Below are 20,398 nucleotides of genomic sequence, written 5' to 3'. Positions count from 1 at the left end.
TATTTTATTTAGAGATAGGATCTCACTGAGTTACTTAGGGCCTTGCTAAGTTGTTGTGGCTGGCTTAGAACTTGAGATCCTCCTGTCTCAGCCTCCCAAATCACTGGGATTACAGGCATGTCCCACTGTGCCCAGCATTGCCTTAGTCTTTAAATTATACACCTAACTCTTGAAGAGAAGACCCATGGACCCCAAGTAACTTCAGCATTGGTAGGGCCAGTTCTTGGCAATCCCAATAGAAAGGATTTATGTGTGTTGCACAAAGTAGTAGGTGGAAGTTAATTAGAAACAGACTAGGGATACACAGGATAGGCCTTCTCATGAGAGAATAGGGTAGCTATTACAGAGTCCAGGTTTTTTAAGGGATTTGGGTCCCTTTCATCTTACTTCAGTTTTTCATACTACATTAAGTGGTTTGTTACCCTTTGTAGAGACTTCAGAAAATCTTTGGGTCCTGATGGTTGAAAGGTGACTGTAACCAGTTTTTGGTGATGATCTGTCACAACAAAGAGAGTTATGAGGGCCTGATAATGAGATCTTGAAACAATACTTCCTGTAATGTATTATAATTGACTCTCTAAGGAGGTTGGAAATACCAGTTTCCATTTTCCTAATGCTTGTCTGCTTTGACAAAATTTTCTGTTATCCCGAATCCTGTGACCTATGGACTGATTGTCTTTTATGTGTATGTCTACTCACGTGCTCATGACTGACCCCTAACACAACCAAGAATAGATCCTAATGCTTATACTCTCACACAAATATACCTTCCAAGCAAATTTTCAAGTAAATACAAATTACAAAATGAATAATTTCATATTTATAACATTAATTTGAAAGATATCATTTTACTGAACCTCAACTGCAATGTCACGCTTGAGAGTGAAGATGTAGCAATATTAACTTACACTTAATTGGTATTTCTAATTTGATGTTACTAAAACTAACACAAAGAAAGAGTAATTCCAAAGAAAATATGTTTATGTAATTACAAATATTTTAAATATCTTTTTGCACTGCATTATTAACAAACAAAAAAGTCATTTTTTTACCAAAGTTTTTCCAGATATTAGTACCTTTGTGAAGATTGAAAGGCACAGCCCAATGGTTATGAGCACTATACAAGTTCAAAGTTTTTCCTTTAATGATCTATTGACTGGAATGAACTCCCAAATATAAAATCTTGGAGAAAGAAATGAGAAAACTGTACCATAATATGTGAAAACTGTTTAAAACATTTTAGATCAGCATCTGAATGAAAAGAATGTATATACTTAATGAGAATACAAACTATTGTGTAAAATAATTATAAAATACATTTATTTATATTAATTATAAGAGTATGTATTAGAAAACTTTATATACTCTGATATTTTAATGTGCTATTTGTTGTATATATTTACTTATTCTTGTATAATTTGTAGTTCTCCAAAGCTCTGTTGAGCTTCCACTTATTCTTGGACTCCAGTTTGAGCAATGATGACCATATCAGTGTGATAATTCCCTTCTCTTTGACTCTCTCTCTCTCATTGATTTCATGTGTATATTATTCCATGCTATAATACAGTGAACTAATAATGCATTGAATTTGAAAAGAAATTAATTGAATTCAAATTTCTCTATATTACAGACCACAAATATTCTATATACAGAAAGAATTTGAAGAAACTTATCTGATAATATGAGAGGATAACCACTGATCCCACCAACGATTTGGTTAATATTAGATAATTTCTACTGTCAGATCATTAGGAAAGTGTATGGTTTGGTATTTATGATCTTACTTATTTTATGATGATCATTTAAACTAAACAATAACTATATTTAAGATTTGTGCTTGGTCATTAATTAAAATTTGATTCCTAAAGAGGTATGAAAGAACTCAACAAATGTTCTAAATTAATTACACTTATACCAGGTGATACATTTGGAGTGTTTCTTATCTTCATAATGAATTAAAAGGAGGATGAACTCAGAGTAGAATCAACAGGAGGATGAATTTTTGATGCACCTTAATGATGAGGCAAGTAACTGAAAGGTGAATGAAGAATATCTAGATGATGTGTATATATATATATATACAGGTATTTTTAATTTTCTGAGTGTTTAAAGTTTTTGTATCAAAAATGATTGATTAAAAATTAAAAGGGGCTGTAAGTTTTTGTTTAATAATCCTGATTAAAGAAATTATATTGTAAAATATGACTCCTTAGTAATGGCAAGATTATTAATGATCTCCCTTTTCCCTCTTCTCTCCCCCTGCCCCAACCAGGACAAGGGAGAGGGTACTATTAAATACTCCCAGGTGACAGTGCCAGCATTGTTTTTACCATTGATGAAACCACAGGCAACATTCATGTAATAAGGAATCTGGATAGAGAAGAAAATCCTTTCTATACCCTGCATGCACAGGCCATGGACATAGAGACCAGAAAACTCTTGGAGCTTAAATCAGAGTTTATCATCAAAGTGCAGGATATTAATGACAATGAGCCAAAGTTTTTGGATGGACCTTGTGTTTCTATCATTCCAGAAATATCTTCTTTGGGTAAATAGGCATATGAAAGCCCTGTTAAATATTAAGGGACTTCTCCAACATTCACATTTTTCAGATGCATGTAACATCTGACTTGTAACCCCCAAATTACTTTTCAACTCTAGAGGATACAATTAATTTTTTAGAGCATTTTCTAATTCCTTTTTTCTTTATTATGAAGATAGCAATTAGAATATATAATAGTCTTCCATGTTTTTTCCTGTCTGCTGTTAACCTGATATCCTAACAACCCTATATTCTTCAATTGTAAAAAACATTTTGTATTGAAATTGATTATCCTTAACAATTCTAGACACCAACTGAATGCTGGGTAAAACTGTTTCATAAGACCAAATAAGAGAGAAATTATGGCTCAAGTATGCAAATCTTAACCAAAGTGTGTATTGAGGTGTGTATTGAGTCTGACCTAGAAAGAGTCTGAAAAGAGGTTTTTTAATATCATTTTTAATATGGATAGAGATTCAAGAATGGTAAGATCATTTATTTTGTGATATAAATATTCTATATTAGTTATACTCCCAAACAACAAAGCAAATAATATTGTGATTTCATTATTAGAATTAATCTACAATTTGACTATGATGGCATCATCATTCTTAATAATCTATATTTAATATAAATTCATATTTCAATATCAGCCTGAATTTACAAATCCTATAATATATGCCATAAAATTAACTAAGTTGAGAATTCTAACTTTAATGGTAATTTTCTAATTAAAATTTTGTCCTTAGTCACTATTGCCAATTTCTTCTCATATTCTAGTTCCTAAAACTTGTATCTCCTTTAACAGATATGCACAGTACATTTTTAAATTTTCTAATTGTTTAAAATTTGTATATGCAAAAGAAGATGGAGAATAAAAGAAAGAGACTTTAAGTTCTTGTTCAATATTCCTGATTAAAGAAATTGTCTTTAGGAAGTTCTCCAACATTCACATTTTTCAGGTGCATGTAACATCTTACTTGTAACCCCCAAATTACTCTTCAACTCTAGAAGATACAATTAATTTTTTTAACTTTTTTTTTAACACAATGCCTTTATTTTTATGTGGTGCTGAGGATCAAACCTGGGTCCCGCCAGTGCTAGGCGAGTGCTCTACCACTGAGCCACAATCTCAACCCTACAATTAATTTTTTAGAGCATTTTCTAATCCTACTTATTGACTCTTGGCATTATTTTCTGAGCTTTAGGGATCTTATTGAGAAATTTGTTGCTCTGCCTAAAAGCTAAAGTGTTGACCCTATGTTTTCAGAAACTTTTCTGAAACTGACATCAGGGAAGTTTCTCTAAAGTATAATTTACATTGATTGTGCTGCTTACAATTTCCAACAACTGCAAATCATGGAAGGAACTAATTGCCTCACTATGGCACATAAGGACCTCCACACACTGGCAAGTTCCCTTGCAGTTTTATTGCATTTGTTTGATTCTCCTGTGAATGATATACTCCCTCATCACCACCACACCATGCTATTTAATAAGTATAATTATTCTGAAAAACATCTCTCTCTTTAGGACTGTGATGTGCTTAGATGATGTCCTGTGACCTTAGTACCACATCCTCGCTCAGACCCACATCACAGTTTTCCACTGCCTAGCTCCTGCAAAAGAAACTGTTCAGGACTTTGCTTCCAGAGCACAACACTCAGCATTTTCACTTCCTTGCAGTCTTCTCATACTGTGGTCAGATTATGTCCCAGGTCTTGCTCCTGCTCAACTAGAACTCCTCAGAGGCAAAGGCTGTTTACTAATATCCTTTACCTTGGGACAGAGTATGGAAGTGTCTGGGGATGTCTGTGGACTGACATTGGCCAGACTCTCAGGCTGACACCACTAATCTGACTTCCACTGAGAGACTGCAGGCTTCCAGGTAAGAAGTCATCCTCAATTTAGTCAATGACAATAATAATTTATCTAATATAAATTATGAGACAACAACATAATTAAAATGGCATCAAGTATACCTAAAGGATTGCCTGATTTCTAATCAGCTTTGAGACTGGGGCTGAGAAGTGACCCAGCACTAAGAGAGTTTGGTTTTCCCAAATGGCATGTCCCAATTCTGAGAATCCATTATCTTAAAAGCATTGAGACTTTTTTTTTCTGGTGGTGCTGTGGATTGGACCCAGGGCCTTGTTCAGGCGAGGCAAGCACTCTACCAACTGAGCTATATCTCCAGCCCAAGCATTGAAACTTTCTGTGTGCTTTCCACATAATGAGCAAGATTAAATCCATGTTATCAGTGTGGTAATACCTGCCCTGGGGTATACAACGTCTGAAAATATGTCTGATGAGATTTAAATAATTTCATGGATACTATGCATGTAGTGCAGATGATGAGAAGGTTAACTATTGTGGAAATGTCATGCCTTAGATCTTGTACTTGACATGACTCAGATACTCATTCAAGCCCTGTCATCATTCTTTTTAGGACAGATGTCTACTTGGCATGAAAGCAGACACCATAATTTCACCCCCACACAGGTTTGCAAGAATCTTATAAAAGTTTTTTTGTTGTTGTTTTATTCTGCCATTTTATCCCTGAGTACACACGATGTATCCACTCTATATGAAAGAGCAGCATTGTTTTATAGAATGTTTGCCTGACCATGGTGAAGGATACCTGCTGAAATGAGATTAACTCAATAGACAGGGTAGAACAGCACCATCTATTAAAAAGTTTATTATCTTGCTAGGCACAGAGGTAGAAACATGTAATTCCAGCTACTTAGAAGGCTTATGCAGGAGGTTCACAAATTTGATGTCTGCCTCCTCAACTCAGTGATAGCTTATTCACAAACATCTTGGAATATACCCAAGTAGCAAAAATAAAAGTATATTATGCTAAAATATTTATAATAATATCATCTTACATTAAGTATTCCTTACAAATATAAATGCCTCTAAGTTAAATGCAGGCCAATTCTTGGAAAAGTTATAACTTAGATTTTGGAAAGAGCTGTGGCTGAAGGATCAGGAGAACTGAGCTATATAATTCATGATAAAAGCATTAAATTTCAGTGTGTCTTTTTTTAAAGCTACAATTCTGTGTAGAAACATATATAATCATTTGTATATGATTCTTATTGGTCATCATATTTTTGCATATCATAAGTATGTTTCTGTGGTAAATCACATGTCCATCTCTATGTTGTTGTTCATCAGTGTGTACAAATAACCCTATGGGTCTACTTTTGTATACTAAAATACTGACTACTCATAGGGTAACTGGGAAAAAAGCATTGTGAAAAGGATTCTATATAACCCACAAAACATAAAAGTAAATAGGCATTTAGTTCACTAACACAATGGTAAAAAACATTCTCATGATGTGTTATATAAATGGAAAGGACATTCTACTAACTTTATTGAATAAAATATACCATCCAGAAAAAAGAAGACAATGCATCCTGAAAACACAGGTAGACAAACCATGTAATGTGAAATCCCTCAAGAAATCACCATTCTGAATTCACTTCAAATTTGTGAAAAGAATAATTGTAATACAAAGAACCTGAATCACATTAAAACCTGCATTACAAAATATTTTGCCATCGTGACCTAAGGCCATACCTAATTAGGGGGAACTTGATGGATGCAGGATATAAATGGAAAAAAATATTCATTTTTAGGTGAAGAAAAGTTCAAGAGAAATGCTTTATAAAAGAATTAAAACTATAAATTGAATAAAATTAAACAACAAATCATATGCTTTCACAATTTGATACAAAGAAAAATGTTTAAATATTTTTAGAAACATTAGTCTATTTGAAGGAGAAGCATTCAAGGACAAAATTAACATACCTCTCCTACAACAATTCAGGCTTCTCATAGGTATATGCTTCAGAAATGAAAGGAAGAAAATTTATCTCCATTACAAAGCCTGAAGTAGTAATAATTAATTAATAAATGTATAATTTTAAAAATTTCATCTGGTAGTAAAATTCATACATGAGGAAAAAATATACATAATCACATAACCATAGTGACAAGAGAGTCTTAGATCTTTCAGAGTGAACACACAATCTACAATGTGGGTTACTAAAGCTGGTATATTCACGACATGTTTGTATAACTACAAGAATATCATAGAACAATAAGCATGTAAATATAGACACATTTTTGTCAGTTTTACCTCAAAACAAAGAATAAATATGTTGTTTCAAAAATCAAGTCCCAAACCCACACAGATGTTTTGCTCACTATGTTGGTATAATAAAATCAGATAAGAAGTAGTTCTCCAGGCAATGGCCACAAAACAAAGTATTTCTGTGCACTTGTAGAAAAGGCACAGGTTTGCATGAAATATTTACCAAACCCAGTTTGGCTGGCACACACAGAATTCTATTGGAACAAGTAAGCAGTGATAAAAAGGAAAAGTACTCAGGATCATACAGATTGTAATAGAGTCTGCCTTATATAAATTCAATCTTGAATCTCATATCAGTTGAATAAAGATGCTGTTGTCATTCTTCCACAAAGGAAATTCTTTAGGTAATCTAAAATGTTCAGGGCCCAATTTTTTTCTGAAGTTGATTGAAGTTGGGGATGTGGCTCAAGTGGTAGTGCTCTCACCTGGCATGCGAGGACGCTGGGTTCGATCCTCAGCATCACATAAAAACAAAATAAAGATGTTGTGTCCACCAAAAACTAAAAAATAAATATTAAAAAATTATCTCTCTCTCTAAAAAAAAAAAAAGAAAGGCAATCTTACATACAGTGTATGGGATACATACACTGCCTTGTCAAACATCTTCACCAGGAACTCAGTATGAACCAGGATAATGTACAATAATTGTGAGTGCATTTGTGGTGTTGAAGAAAGACTTGCAGAGCTTTCTTTGTGCATATGTGGGGATAGAGTAGATGGAGGCTGTTGATTGAAGCACAGACTAAGTTGCTTGTGGACGTGTTTCCTAGTGGATAAAGGAATGAAAGAAATGGGCAGTAAATGAAATGAAAACACAGAGCCTGACTTTCTAACTAACAGCAACCTAATCAATGTGGGTTCACAAAAAATGCATTGTATAATTTAATGCCAATCCTCTGGTGCATTTTGAAGACCAGGAAACTTCTATTTAACTTTTTACATGTGGCAAAATTGTTTGGATTTTTGGATAAATATCTGCTACTACTGTGTTTACCATGTGTTCTATTTGATTTTTCAATATTTTTTGTGGTAAAGTGTTCTTAATATCTATCCTTTGAATAAATTTTAAGTGTACATTTCAGAGGTATTAAAGTCTGAAAACCTTCCATGTAATCAGCAGCAGGTCAAAGACATGTACTTTTTCCACTGCTATTTATCATTGGACTTGAAATTCTAACTAGAGAAATTAGACAAGAATTCAAGACACCCAAGTGCCACGAACCAGACTATCTTTACATCCAGAGGACCCAATATTACATATCACAAGTCTCTAAGGGTTTGCAAAAAATGAACAGAACAAGCATATTCTGCAAAGTCATAAAGTATAGGTCAAGGTTAAATCATTTGGTCTGAAGCATGAGTGATGACCAATTTAAGTAATTTTATTTACAATGCCATGTAAAATAATAGAAAATATTACTGAATGAAACTTCAGGCAATGTAAATAAATATCAAGGCACCTGTGCTGAAAAATCAAAAGGCTTACTATTGTTATAATAGTGATACTATAGGACAGAATTCAAAGGTTTACACAATGTCCAGTGAACATCTTTGTTGTAGTACCTCCACTTCATTTGCTCCACCTGTGTCTCTGTAGCTGCTTCAGGGGCTCCTGGAAGTTGGTGCTGTGTTATTTGATGCACAGCATGAACCTAATTTGGCCATTGGGGTAGGTGGGGATGGTACAGAGGCATAGGCCATCACCAGGAAGTGGGACTTGCAAAAGTACAGCTTATATGGTCCAGATGCAGCCACTGGTACTCACCCTGGCAGCAGAAGAATGTAACTCAGTGGTAGAGGCTTACCTAGCATGGCTGAGACATTGGGTTTGATCCTCAGCACAACATAAAAAACCAAAATAAATAAATAAATAAACAAACAAATAAACATTACATTCTTTAAAAAATTACACAGAATTATGAAATACTATACCAACTAGGATACCAACTTTGACACTATATACTGATCTCACTTTTCTCAATTTACCAGCACACATTTGTGCACATTTATGTATAAATGTGTAAATTTAGCTGTTTTTTCCCCAGGTGTTTGTTTTTTGTGTCTACTACCAGATATCATACTGAACATTTTATCACCACAAGGATCCCTTTTTTGCTGTAATTTCATAACCTCAATTACCTCCCTCCTATCCCCTTTTCGACACAGTCATCTATTATCAATAACCTGTTGTCTATATCCAAAATATTTCTATCTCAAAATGGCACATAATTGGAATTATACAGTATATAAAATTTTCAGTTGGATTAAAAAAATAATTCTACCAATGAATCTGAATGTATTGATGGAGTATTTCTTTTTATTATTATGAGTACCCACAATGTGAAGGTATCACAATTTGCCTGATAGTTTACCTTTCAAATATATCTGGGTCATTTCTAGTTTTTGCTATTACAAATAAAACTGTTAAAGGCTGGGGTTGTGGCTCAGTTGTAGAGCAGTTGCCTAGCATGTTCAAGGCCCTGCTTTGATCCTCAAAACCCCGTAAAAAATAAATTAATTAAATAAAGCTAATAAATAAATAAAACTGTTATGAACATTCATATATAATATTGGCATTTCAATGACTAAACTGAATCTGTAGATTACTTTGGATAATCAGACCATTTTAACAATATTTATTATATCAATCCATGAACCCTTGAGGTCTTTCCACCTTGAAGTCTTTTCTTTGGTTTATTTCTGAACTGTTTTATCATTTTCATTGTAAAGGTTTTTCTCACCCTTAGTTTAGTCATGGTCATGAAGGATACTGGCCTGTAGTCTTTCTTTTTGTTGTGAACTTGTCATATTTTAGTACAACATAATACTGTCATCATTTTAAAATGAGTTGGAAAGTATTCTTTTCTTTCAATTTTATACAGTGATTTGAGAATCACTCTTTTTTTTTTTTTTATAAAAGTCTGTTCAAATTCAGCAGTGAATTTAACTGAAGTTGGATTTTCTTGCTCAGTCTCTCTATTCCTATTTTAATATTATAACTTGTTACTAATCTATTAGATTTTCCATATACACTTATTTCAATTTTAATGATTTTATGTGTCCAAAATTGGCCCATTCTTTCTAAACTTTACCATTTATTGGCATATAGTCCTTCAAAATATTTCTGAGTAACCTTTTACATTTAATTCTTGTCTGTTATACTGTCATCTTCTCCATCTGCAATTTATTTGAATCTTCATCTTTTCTTTTGGCTATTTAGCTAAAGGTCTTTGAATTTGGTTTATACATTAAAAACCAATTATTTGATTTATTAATCAATTCTATTGTTCATTTAGTCACTATATTCTGAACCTTTCTAATTATTTGTATTAGATTGGAGTTCAGTTTGTTCTTCTTTTAGTAAGAATTTTAGGTGCATCATGATGATATTTATGTGAGAGCTCTCTACTTTTTTTAATTTAATCATTCATTCTGTATTTTTCTTTTAGGCTATTTTGCTATATCTCCAACATTGAAGTGTTTTGTTTGTTTGTTTGTTTGCTCAGTCTCTCTATTCCTATTTTAATATTGAATGTTTCCATTTTTCATTTAATTAAAAAATTGTAAATTTCCCCTCTGATTTTTTCAGTGACTACTGTTCATTCAATAGTGTATTGTTAAATTTCCATATATTTGTAAAATTTCTACATTTTCTCTTGCTATTGATTTCTAGTTCTGTACCATTAAACCAGATCAGATGCAATAAATTATTTCAATTTAAAAAATTATAAATAATTACTTCCAGAAAAAAATATATGTGGTAGATTTTTGGGAAAAGATTCACATGTTGATAAAAAAGAATATATATTCTGCATATGTTAGATGAAAAGTTTTGTGAACATTTAAATAATTCACTTGATCTATGATACAATATAATCTTATTGTTTCTTAATTGATTCTTTGACAGGATAATCTATCTCTTAGTCTAAATGATCCATCTATGGTCAGGCCTCCTAGACATGGTTCTCTAACTCAAGAGTGACATGTGGAGACTACGTTTCACTGACACTCCTTCCCAAAGGCATAGCATAATGTCTCCCTGAGACTTTGCATAATAATCTTCTTTGCCCTAAACTTCTCTTTCCTGATCAGTTTTCCCTCAAATTTATTTTCCCTTGATGGGCACAATCATTGCCTTTGGGACATGAGTCTGATTTGATTCTCCTTTCTTATAAAAGCAATAAACCTTCTTTCTCCTTTTCCACAAACCCATGTCCTCATTATCAGGTTGGCTTCAAAAACAAGGACAAAGCTTTCTGCAACACCAGGCACAACACCCAAACAGAAAAAGTTCCAACTGAGGGCTAGAGTTGTAGCTCATTGGTAGAGTAATTGCCTCACAAGTGTGAGGCTCTGGTTTCAAAACTAGCACCTCATAAAAACAAAGAAAGGCATTGATTGAGTCCATATACAACTAAAAAAGTTTTTTTTAAAGTTCCAATTGAAGACACTAATCAAAATGGGATCTAGATAATCAAAATATTCTGTGCAAAAGGACCCACAAACTCCTAGAACATAAACAAATACCTAGGCTAAGACAACATAATCCTAATATTACTTTGTCTTTTTAAAGTGCATCAAAATATTGTCTTCTATTTTAAGGACAGCATATTCTAACCATTTTTTAAATTGATGATATGAGCAAAGTGTTTGAATCAACACCGAAATTTATAATACTAAAAGATATTGTGAAAACTTCACTACTCAAAAATTGTTTCAATGAATAGCAATATGTATCTAAATGTAGAGGTCCAAATGATCCCCCTAAGATCAGGCCTCCAGGATTTTGTTTTATGGCTCCGGAGGGAGATGTGTGGCCCCCATGTTTCATTGGCACTCCTTCCCAAAGGCACAGCATAAGGTCTTCTAGAGATTTTGCATAATAATCTGTTAAAAGAAACTAGAATCCTCTGCTGCTTTTATTGGTATTTCTGTGTGTCCTCCACTATACCTACTGACAAAAAGAAATACTGCCTGAAAGAGAACCTGACATTTAACGGTCATCCAATAAATGCCTACTAAAATAAATAATATAGCATCTGCAGGAAAAAAAAAACTCTAAGAAAATATGACACAAAGTCAAACAAACATGGATTTGAGTTCCATTTTCCTTAAGTATAACTGGAGGATAACAATGCCACCTTCACAAAGTGGTAGGGAGAAAGTAATAAAATAATGCATAAAAGGCACAAGACATAATGCCTGAGAGATTGTGCTATTTTACTATTAATTTGATAATTAGTACACATACCTGAAATGAAGTTCATGAAATGCCACAAAAATAGCTTCTTCTTGTCAAATTAGAAAAGACTCAGACATGAAATTGTAATGAAAATCGAGGCATGTACAGTGACCCAATAGGCAGACTGGATGATGAGCATTTGTGAGGAAGAAGATCAGGTTTTCTGTTCTCACCTCTTACCACAGACCTCTTAAAAATATCTGAACAGCCTATTACCAAAAGGTTTACTCCTCCTGAGTTAGGAGCAGGCTTTGGAGCAAGATTTGTCCTGTTTGTCACTGAGAGAGGAAGTCAAAACCTAGGAATGGCCACATAAGGAAGTGGACCTGCTCAACCACAAATGGCTTGTCTTAGTAAGGAACTTAACATCATAGCTTTGTTCCCAAAGTTAATAGAAAATATGGTGCCATAATTTTAGACATCCAAACCTGTCCAACTACCAACTAGGAAAAAAATGGTTAAAATGCCTTTGGTATAAGGTTTCTGCTCAGAAAAGCAGTTTTCCCTAGCTCCTTTGGGATGTAAGCTAGGACTTACATTGAAATGCAAATGGAATCTCAGTAGAAGACCAGTCTCAGACCCTAAAAAAGGAAAGAAAAAGTGCCCTTTCCCTGAACTTATATTAGACTAAACCAAAAAGTAAATTGTATGATATTTTACTAATTACTGGCTGGTCATTTTTCCAGAACTCTTGCTTCTTCTTAGATTCTGTATTTTTTGAGCTCATGATTTTGATCCTACAGACCTGTTTGTCAATCAGCCCTATTTTTATTCAACTATGGAGTTTTTAAACATTGCAATGGAGATTTCACCTGCGAAAAGCTACAAAGCCTTTACTATTGCATTATGTGTGCACATTTGTGTTATATGTTGTATGTTGATATGTACATATGTCCATATATCATGTACATGATACAAAAATTGGCAGATATATAAGGAGCACTCATAAAATTAAAAATTTGATCCAAATACCTTTAATTCATGTGATTTAAAATGGTTCATTTTTAATTGGGTAAACAGATAAAAACAAAATGTCTTTAAAATTAAACTTAACTCACAAGTCTCTCTAGGTGGTAAAAGAAATTGATAAAACATTGATGTCTGTAACATGTCTAATATTCTTTGGTTCTAGAAATTTTCTTCAGCAAGGAAAATGGACAATGCTCTTCAATATACTTGTGTGATATTTTGGTAAAATAAGTAAAGTATATTTGACATGGGATTACTCATATTTATCAATAATTTTGGTTGTTATACATCTGATTAATTTACAAGGGAAAAATGCTAACTGTTAAATATACTATCAAGCATTTTTAACTCCTTCAATTCCATTGGGTAACATTATTGATGTTTTCATGAATTGGTAAATGAAAATAAGGGGTTTAAATTTACGTTGTCATCACTAAAAAGGTTTTACTAAAAATTTAAAGTTCCAACAGATATATTTCTATATACTTATTGTGTTTTCATAAAATGGTAAACAGATGTAATTCTATATAAAAAAAGGTTTATTAAAGATTTTTATGTGTGAAGGTACAAAAGTTTTAACTGTTTCAATTAAGAGTGATATAAACAACATAAAATATTTTTTATTAAAACAATAATTTGTCCAAAGTAAAAAGTTTACAAGGATAGTTTCATATTGTGAACACAAGGAGGATAAAAGATTTTTAAAAATTAAAAGTTCCATATGAGTTGGTTTTATAAATATGTAAAATGATTAGTCAGGCTATTTGAAGATTTTCCTTAAGATCCAATGTTAATATACTGATATAAACCAAAGTTTAATCTGTATGTTAAAAATGAAGATTTCTAAAACATTGATTTACTCATAACATTGTGTTCATTAAGTCTTGTTTTTTGAGCAAGTAATCTTAAAGGAATTAAGGATTATACAATTATGGTTAAACAACAACTGTTATTTAAAAAATATGTTATTTTCTTAAGCCCTAAATTCTATTAATATAAAATATCAAAGTAACTATGGTGCTATTGCTATTATTTGTATATTAAATATGTTTGTATCGTCCAGGTATACAAGTTTTTAAGGTAGGATCTTTAAAAGAACATTATATCAAGTTGGTGTTCTCCAAACTAAAGTTGCATGGTAATTTTGGGCTTATTAGAATGATAAACTTTATTAGAGATTTATTTATATCATTTAATATTCTATAACTGGACTTATTATCAATAAGATCTCAAGTTTTATGTTACTTTTTACACTGGGGTACAATTTAAATGTATTTTTAAGTTAATGAGAGCCTAATGTATGTAAAGGTTAATATTGTAAAACACAAACATTTTGCAACATTTTCACAAAAGGGTAAAAGTTTCAGCCTTTCTGTAATTTGTATTTTAAATGTAATACCATATTGTGTTAACTATTATTCATGTGACCTCAAGCAACAATATAGGTAAACTTTATATAATGATATTTAAAAAACAAAAATCAGCTTCAAAACTAGAACAATTTACTTAAGATTTATAAAGAGCCCCACCTTATCTGAGATAAGGCTCTGCCTCCCATCTTAATACATGTCAGAATAACCTCACAGCAGGCTAGACTTCACTTCATTTAAAGTTGTATTGAAAATATTGATTTTTGTTGTTAAGATTACTAGGATCTCAAATAGGGGTTATAATATAACACAGTCGAAGTTCAAGGTAGCTATTACACAAACTAAACATGTTTTTACTCTTATTAATTTTATTTCATATTTTCCTTATAAACTGTATACATGTTGCCTGTTAATGTTTTACAAAGGTACTGCTTCAAGAACACACAACCTGGGTTAATTTAAGATAAGCAATCACTTAAATGACAGATAAGATAGCAGAGACCTCAATTAATGTGAGGTTATATACATTAAAGTTAAACCCCAGTATTCTTAATTTAAGACTGGTGAGACTGAATTGCTAGATGTATAACATCAAGTCTTAAAAATTAAAGTTAATTCATCTATAGGGAAGAGGGGAGGGAAGGAAGGGGAGGAGGCAGGGGATTAACAAGGATGGTGGAATGTGATGGACATCATTATCCAAAGTCATGTATGAAGACATGAATTGGGTATCAACCTACTTTATATACAAACAGAGATATGAAAAATTGTGGTAGATATGTGTGATAAGAATTGTAACGCACAAAAAGTACATGTATAAAGACATGAATTGGAGTGAACATACTTTGTATACAAAGATATGAAAAATTGTGCTCTATATGTGTAATAAGAATTGTAATGCATTCTGCTGTCATGTATTTAAAAAAATAAAATCAATAATAAAAATTAAAGTTAAATTAAAAGGGACAAAAAACTCTATATTTGGTTCTTTCCCTCTGAGTCAATGTAAACCCAAGGAATAGGGAACTTCTCCAGAGAGCTTTGCAACTCTGGGCCACATAACCTCTCAAACAGGGAGATTAATGAGACCCCTGGAGAACAGAAAGCCAATCAATGCTCTTGCCATGAAATGGAGAGTTATTGGAGAATGGATATATTTCTGGTGTTTTCAAGGGAAGCCACATGGTCAACAAGACCTGGATCCCTCCTAGTGCAAACGGCAGTAGCAGAACTAAAAAATTGCTTCCAAGTTCCCCCAAGAGTGACTCCCATGGAAACTCAGCTGACTCTTAATAATAGACAGAAACAAAAGTCAGTTTGACTTGCTTCATCTTAAACACCTAGCAAAAACAGTTAAAACCAGAACATAGCCACTCCTGGGTATTTAAAGATAAATAATAATAATTAAATATAACTTAAGATTTACACTTATGCTAGCCCCGCAAATAAGTAAGACTGGAGGCTACAAAGAAGGATTCTCAGGCAGGAATGCCTGATTAAAAAAAAAAAAAAAAACTATCAAGAGAAACTGCCAGAGTCAGAAGTTTTTATTCCTAACCTACACAGGTAGGCTTGATATTTGCTAGTATGATATTTCCATTCCCAAGAACCAGAAATAAAGGGTTCTCTACTAGACATGGAGGTCACACAAGCAAAAATTTTACAAGATCAGATGACATTGAGTAGTTTAACTACATCTCATGGGGGTGGACATCTATAACATTAAAAGTTAACTGTTGTGTTTACATTCCTGATAACTCTAAAGATGTTAAAGATTTACATTTCTATATAAAGGCCTTGTCCACTCTGCCCTTATTATGGGGACAGCTTCTCAATCTCCACACTTCCTGGTGAAAAAATAGTACCTTCTGTCACCTTCATGATATTCTTTGGCAATATTTGTTCAGTACTCATGTTTTTCTTTTTCCTCTCTTACATAGAAGCACCCATTCACATAGGAATTTACATCCTGTTCTTCTCCAGCCAGACTGAACTCCTAAGCTGCCTCACTCCACATAGCCCCCTCTAAGCTCCAAAGTAGCCAGAACAATCACCTCCCCTTTTCTTACAACAATGGAGACAGAAATAGGTACACAATATAAATAGGTAAATCCAGTCAGGTTGCATCAGGGAAGCCAGTTTTGGGTGAGTCTGAGAAGCTGGGAACTGTTACCTGAGGGATTAAAATTTCTTCAGAGTTCTTCCTCTGCACTAGCAAAGTTTTGGAAGGGAGACATAAGACAAGGAGCCTAATTCCTCCTTAATATTGGGAGCAATCTCATCAAAAAGCCATGAAAACTTCATTTCTGCTTTACTATAAATTACTATGATTTCTAAAATTACTTGGAATGCCTGCCCATGCCTTGAATGCCCTCTCTAAAACTTTAGTGAAGCCTCGTAAATTCTGGCTTTCCCTGGCCAGATAACAACCCTCTTTGAAACCTTAGTGGCACCTCATAATTTCAAAGGTTGGAAAGTAAATTTACACCCTAAGTGCTGAACCATTTATACCATTAACCTATTGCCTACATTTGTATTACACTTGTCAAAACCCTGTTATCTGTAAGTTCTCAAGACATCCCCCTTTTGAAACTTTTGTTGTATAAAACTGTGCTACTACAGAGTCATAGCACTGTCTTCTATTACCACAGGTTTCCGGAGAGAAACAGTCCTAGAGGGTCGAAATAACAAGCTTGCTTTAATTTGATTTAAATTGGACTCAGTGGTCTTTTCTTTTTCTTGTAGTTTAACAAGATTGGCTCTGCTATGTGCTTTTGGAATGTAGTAGAAAATTAATAAGTCTAGGAGGGCTGGCCTGTATCTGGCTCAGGATCATTGCAGTTTTTCTCACTGCATCCATCTGCACTGGCTGACTCATCATCTCCTAGGGCTCAGGTCCCATGTCCACACCTCAACTGAACCTTCCTGGATGAAGTCTAACATTCTTTATACACCAAAATTGTCTCTTTTATTTTACCTGCTTCAATCCCTTCATGGCAGTTTCAAATTTGAATTGCCTATATCTTTCTTTTCTTTAATTTAACAGGTTTCCATACCAATGAATACAGATTATACACACACACACACACACACACACACACACACACAAAGCAGGCAAAGAAAAACAGGGATAAAGAGACACTCGAGCAGGGAACTAAAGTAAGTGAGTAAAGGATCTCTATGAATATCTCAGAGACAAGATTCACAAGAAGGGGGAAGAAACACATGGGAGTGGATGGTGAGAATGCTCAGGCATTTGGAGGCCTTGGTCAAGGATTATGGTTTTTCATCTGAGGACTATGGGAAGTCACTGTGTGTGGGAGCAGACTAACATGATCTATGCTGTCAAGGCTCATTCTGGCTACTGAAGAAAATGGGAGCAACTCAATAGTGCCAAGGATCCAAGCCAGGACCAGTGCTACAAGCTATTGGAGGCTGCCATAGGCTTCATGAGCAAATTTCCCTCTAACTGAGCTGGTCCAAAATGAATCCAGATGCTTCAGGAGATGGTAAGCAAGTCCCTGAATTACAGCAATTTTCAGGGATTTGGTGGTGAGTAGGAAAGTACTAATCTCATTACTCCATTATCTGATGGAAGTTGAATTAAACAGGTCTCCAAGTCTCCTCCAAATGGAGACCATAGGGTGCTGGGATTGATTCAGTACCATCAGGTAGCATCAGAGTGCCACTGAGTTGGAGTTTTGACCATGTGGGAGGATGAGGATGTGTTCAGAGCTAGAAATGTGGTGAGAGGCACTCCTGAGTGAAGGAATAGTTTGGGCCAAAGTCCAGAGTTCTTAGTGGACTCTGGGATGCCCAGAAGGGAATGGTGTCTGAAGGATGGGGAAGAAGATGAAGCTGGAAAGAAATACAGGATAACATTAAGGAGAGCACCCACAGGGATGGATGATGCCCAAGAAACACTGGTAGAAGAAAGAAAAGAGACATTGGAAGAGCAACAGAAGGAGGTTTCGACTACATGAAACTTTGGAGCTGTTTGGCTCTCTGACAACTTGGTCAGAAACTTCTTGATGACAAGGCTGTCCAAAGTTCACTGTGTTCTCTGCCCCACTCCTCTCTGAAAAATCCATGTAAAGGGCTGGGATTGTGGCACAGTGGTAGAGCACTAGCCTAGCATGTGTGAGGCACTGTGTTTGATTCTAAGCACACCATATCAATAATTAATAAAATGAAGGTCCATTGACAATTAAAAAAATAGAAGAAGAAGGAGGAGGAGGAGGAGGAGGAGGAGGAGGAGGGAGAAGGAAGAAGGAGAAATTATCCATAAATGGCTTTGTAACAACTCACTGAAATAATCCATAAATGGCTTTGTAACAACTCACTGCATAAATAGAAACTCCTGAGGGTGTGAGGGCCCTTTCCTGGGGCTGTTCTGTCAGTTCCCCATATGAAGTGGGGAACAGACAATTCGGTGTTGGGACTATTCTTTGATGGAAGACAACGATGCTCATGACATGTCACAAAATAGAGTCCCTTCCTTCCATCAACTTTCACCCACTCCACAACCACCAATCCTGGAATTCTCAGTGCTCAGAACCACTGACCTCATCTTGAGGGCATAATGAGGCTGGGGCCTTCTGAGGACTCCCATTGGTGGAATGAGCAGTGGGGGAGTTCATTCTTTCCAGAGTCATAGGACTGGTAAGAAGCTTCAACTGATGGATTCCCCAAAGGAGGACCTGGGCCTTCCTGGACATAAGTAGCCCTACTGTCCTTTGAGTGTAGGGGAATACCCTTTGTAGGGATAGGGTGGTGGCTGCTTTCCTGCAGGAAGTGCTAAGCAGTTAAGAGGTAGGCTCCACCAGAAGAGGAGGGACTCCTTGAAGACATAGACCATGCTCTGCCCAAACAGAAAAGCAAGGAGTCTTGCCATAAAATGGGGAGCTTTGACTTGCTCAAGGATATTGTGCATAGTGAGGCATCTCAGTCTGAAGGACAGGATGGGTCTGAGACTGGGAGCCAGAAGTCCTGACTGAGTCTGGGTAGGTCATGGCCCCTGTACACAAGCATTCCTTATCTGTCAAAGGCGAAAGTGGCATCTTAGGCTTCCTGCCAAACCAGCTTGGACTCAATGAGAAGTCTATGAGATGTGTCTTTGAGGAGGGTGGGAAGGAAGGAATGGATGAATGAGCCAAGTCAAGCAGAGGAAGAAGAAAGAGTTGAGGTCCCATGTTACAGCTGTCAGTTTACCTCTTCATTTTCAGCCTCAGTGTGGGTGTCACTGTACTTTGGATTGCTGGGGCTGCACTATGTGATAACTGTGGGCTGCATTGATTTCCTGTGCTGGAAGAAGAAACTGGAGGAGCATGCCCAGCAGTGGGTGGAAGTACTGAGAACCACCACCTTCACTTACAGCCCACTCCTGTACTGGAGAAACAAAGGACAGCAATGTGGCATGAATGCAGATATCAACACAGGCCCTTCCCCGGCTGGTCCCCAAACTGACATTCAAGTGGAGATTCCAGATTCTCTGTGGCAGTCAGACACCTGTGAAGGCAGACACTATGTCATCAGAGGAAGTAGCACCAAGGCACAGGCGCCTGTTCCTCTGCAACCTGCTCTGCTGGCCACACAGCAGCTCTTATCTAACCTGATGCCACAGCGGCAGCCCAAATCCCCACTCCTGATTATCTTTCAGGAGATACCTTTTGCTCCACCCCTCCACATGCTGAACCTACCTCCCATGCTGGACCACTCTGCCTCCTACCCCTATCTCCACTGGAAGTGGAAAGAAATGTCCACTCTCATTCTTTTCCCATTCTAGCCCTTAGGGTGAATGTCTCAATGCATACTTTGTTCTTTAGATTTTCAGTCTCTGCTCACTGAAGCTGAGAACTTCAGGTACCAGGGCTATTAGAAAAAGGAGCTAACCTCAGGCAATTGACATTGCCACCCAGGTCAGAGCCCTGGTAGATGTTATAATAGTAAATGTTTTGTAAATAGAGTCATTTGTGTCTCAATGGCTCTTAACATGGCAATGCTCTTCCCCTCTAGGATGGGGGAACAGGTCTTAACAATAAAATGAGATTTGGAGGATGGCTGTGAAGAGACACATGGAAACAATACTTGTGGAGGAGCTCAATTCC

The 20,398-nt window shown here is 35.2% G+C and overlaps 1 protein-coding gene across 1 annotated transcript; it reads left to right on the top strand.

Annotated features, from left to right (window-relative positions):
- The first annotated feature begins 19,301 nt into the window (after nucleotides 1-19,301).
- On the top strand, nucleotides 19,302-20,076 carry LOC114084484 (testis-expressed protein 38-like). The gene is made up of 2 exons (XM_071613631.1): nucleotides 19,302-19,416; nucleotides 19,517-20,076. The coding sequence occupies exons 1-2, from the start codon at nucleotides 19,302-19,304 to the stop codon at nucleotides 20,074-20,076; spliced, it is 675 nt and encodes a 224-aa protein (XP_071469732.1).
- The last annotated feature ends 322 nt before the right edge of the window (nucleotides 20,077-20,398 follow it).

Source organism: Marmota flaviventris, chromosome 6, assembly GCF_047511675.1.
Source record: "Marmota flaviventris isolate mMarFla1 chromosome 6, mMarFla1.hap1, whole genome shotgun sequence".
Lineage (NCBI taxonomy): Eukaryota > Metazoa > Chordata > Mammalia > Rodentia > Sciuridae > Marmota > Marmota flaviventris.
This window is presented reverse-complemented; position numbering and strand designations above follow the sequence as displayed.

Coding starts and splice junctions, on each gene's coding strand:
- LOC114084484 (XM_071613631.1), top strand. CDS start 19,302: ATGGCCCCTGTACACAAGCATTCCTTATCTGTCAAAGGCGAAAGTGGC. Junction 19,417..19,516: donor GAGATGTGTCTTTGAGGAGG/GTGGGAAGGAAG, acceptor CTTCATTTTCAG/CCTCAGTGTGGGTGTCACTG.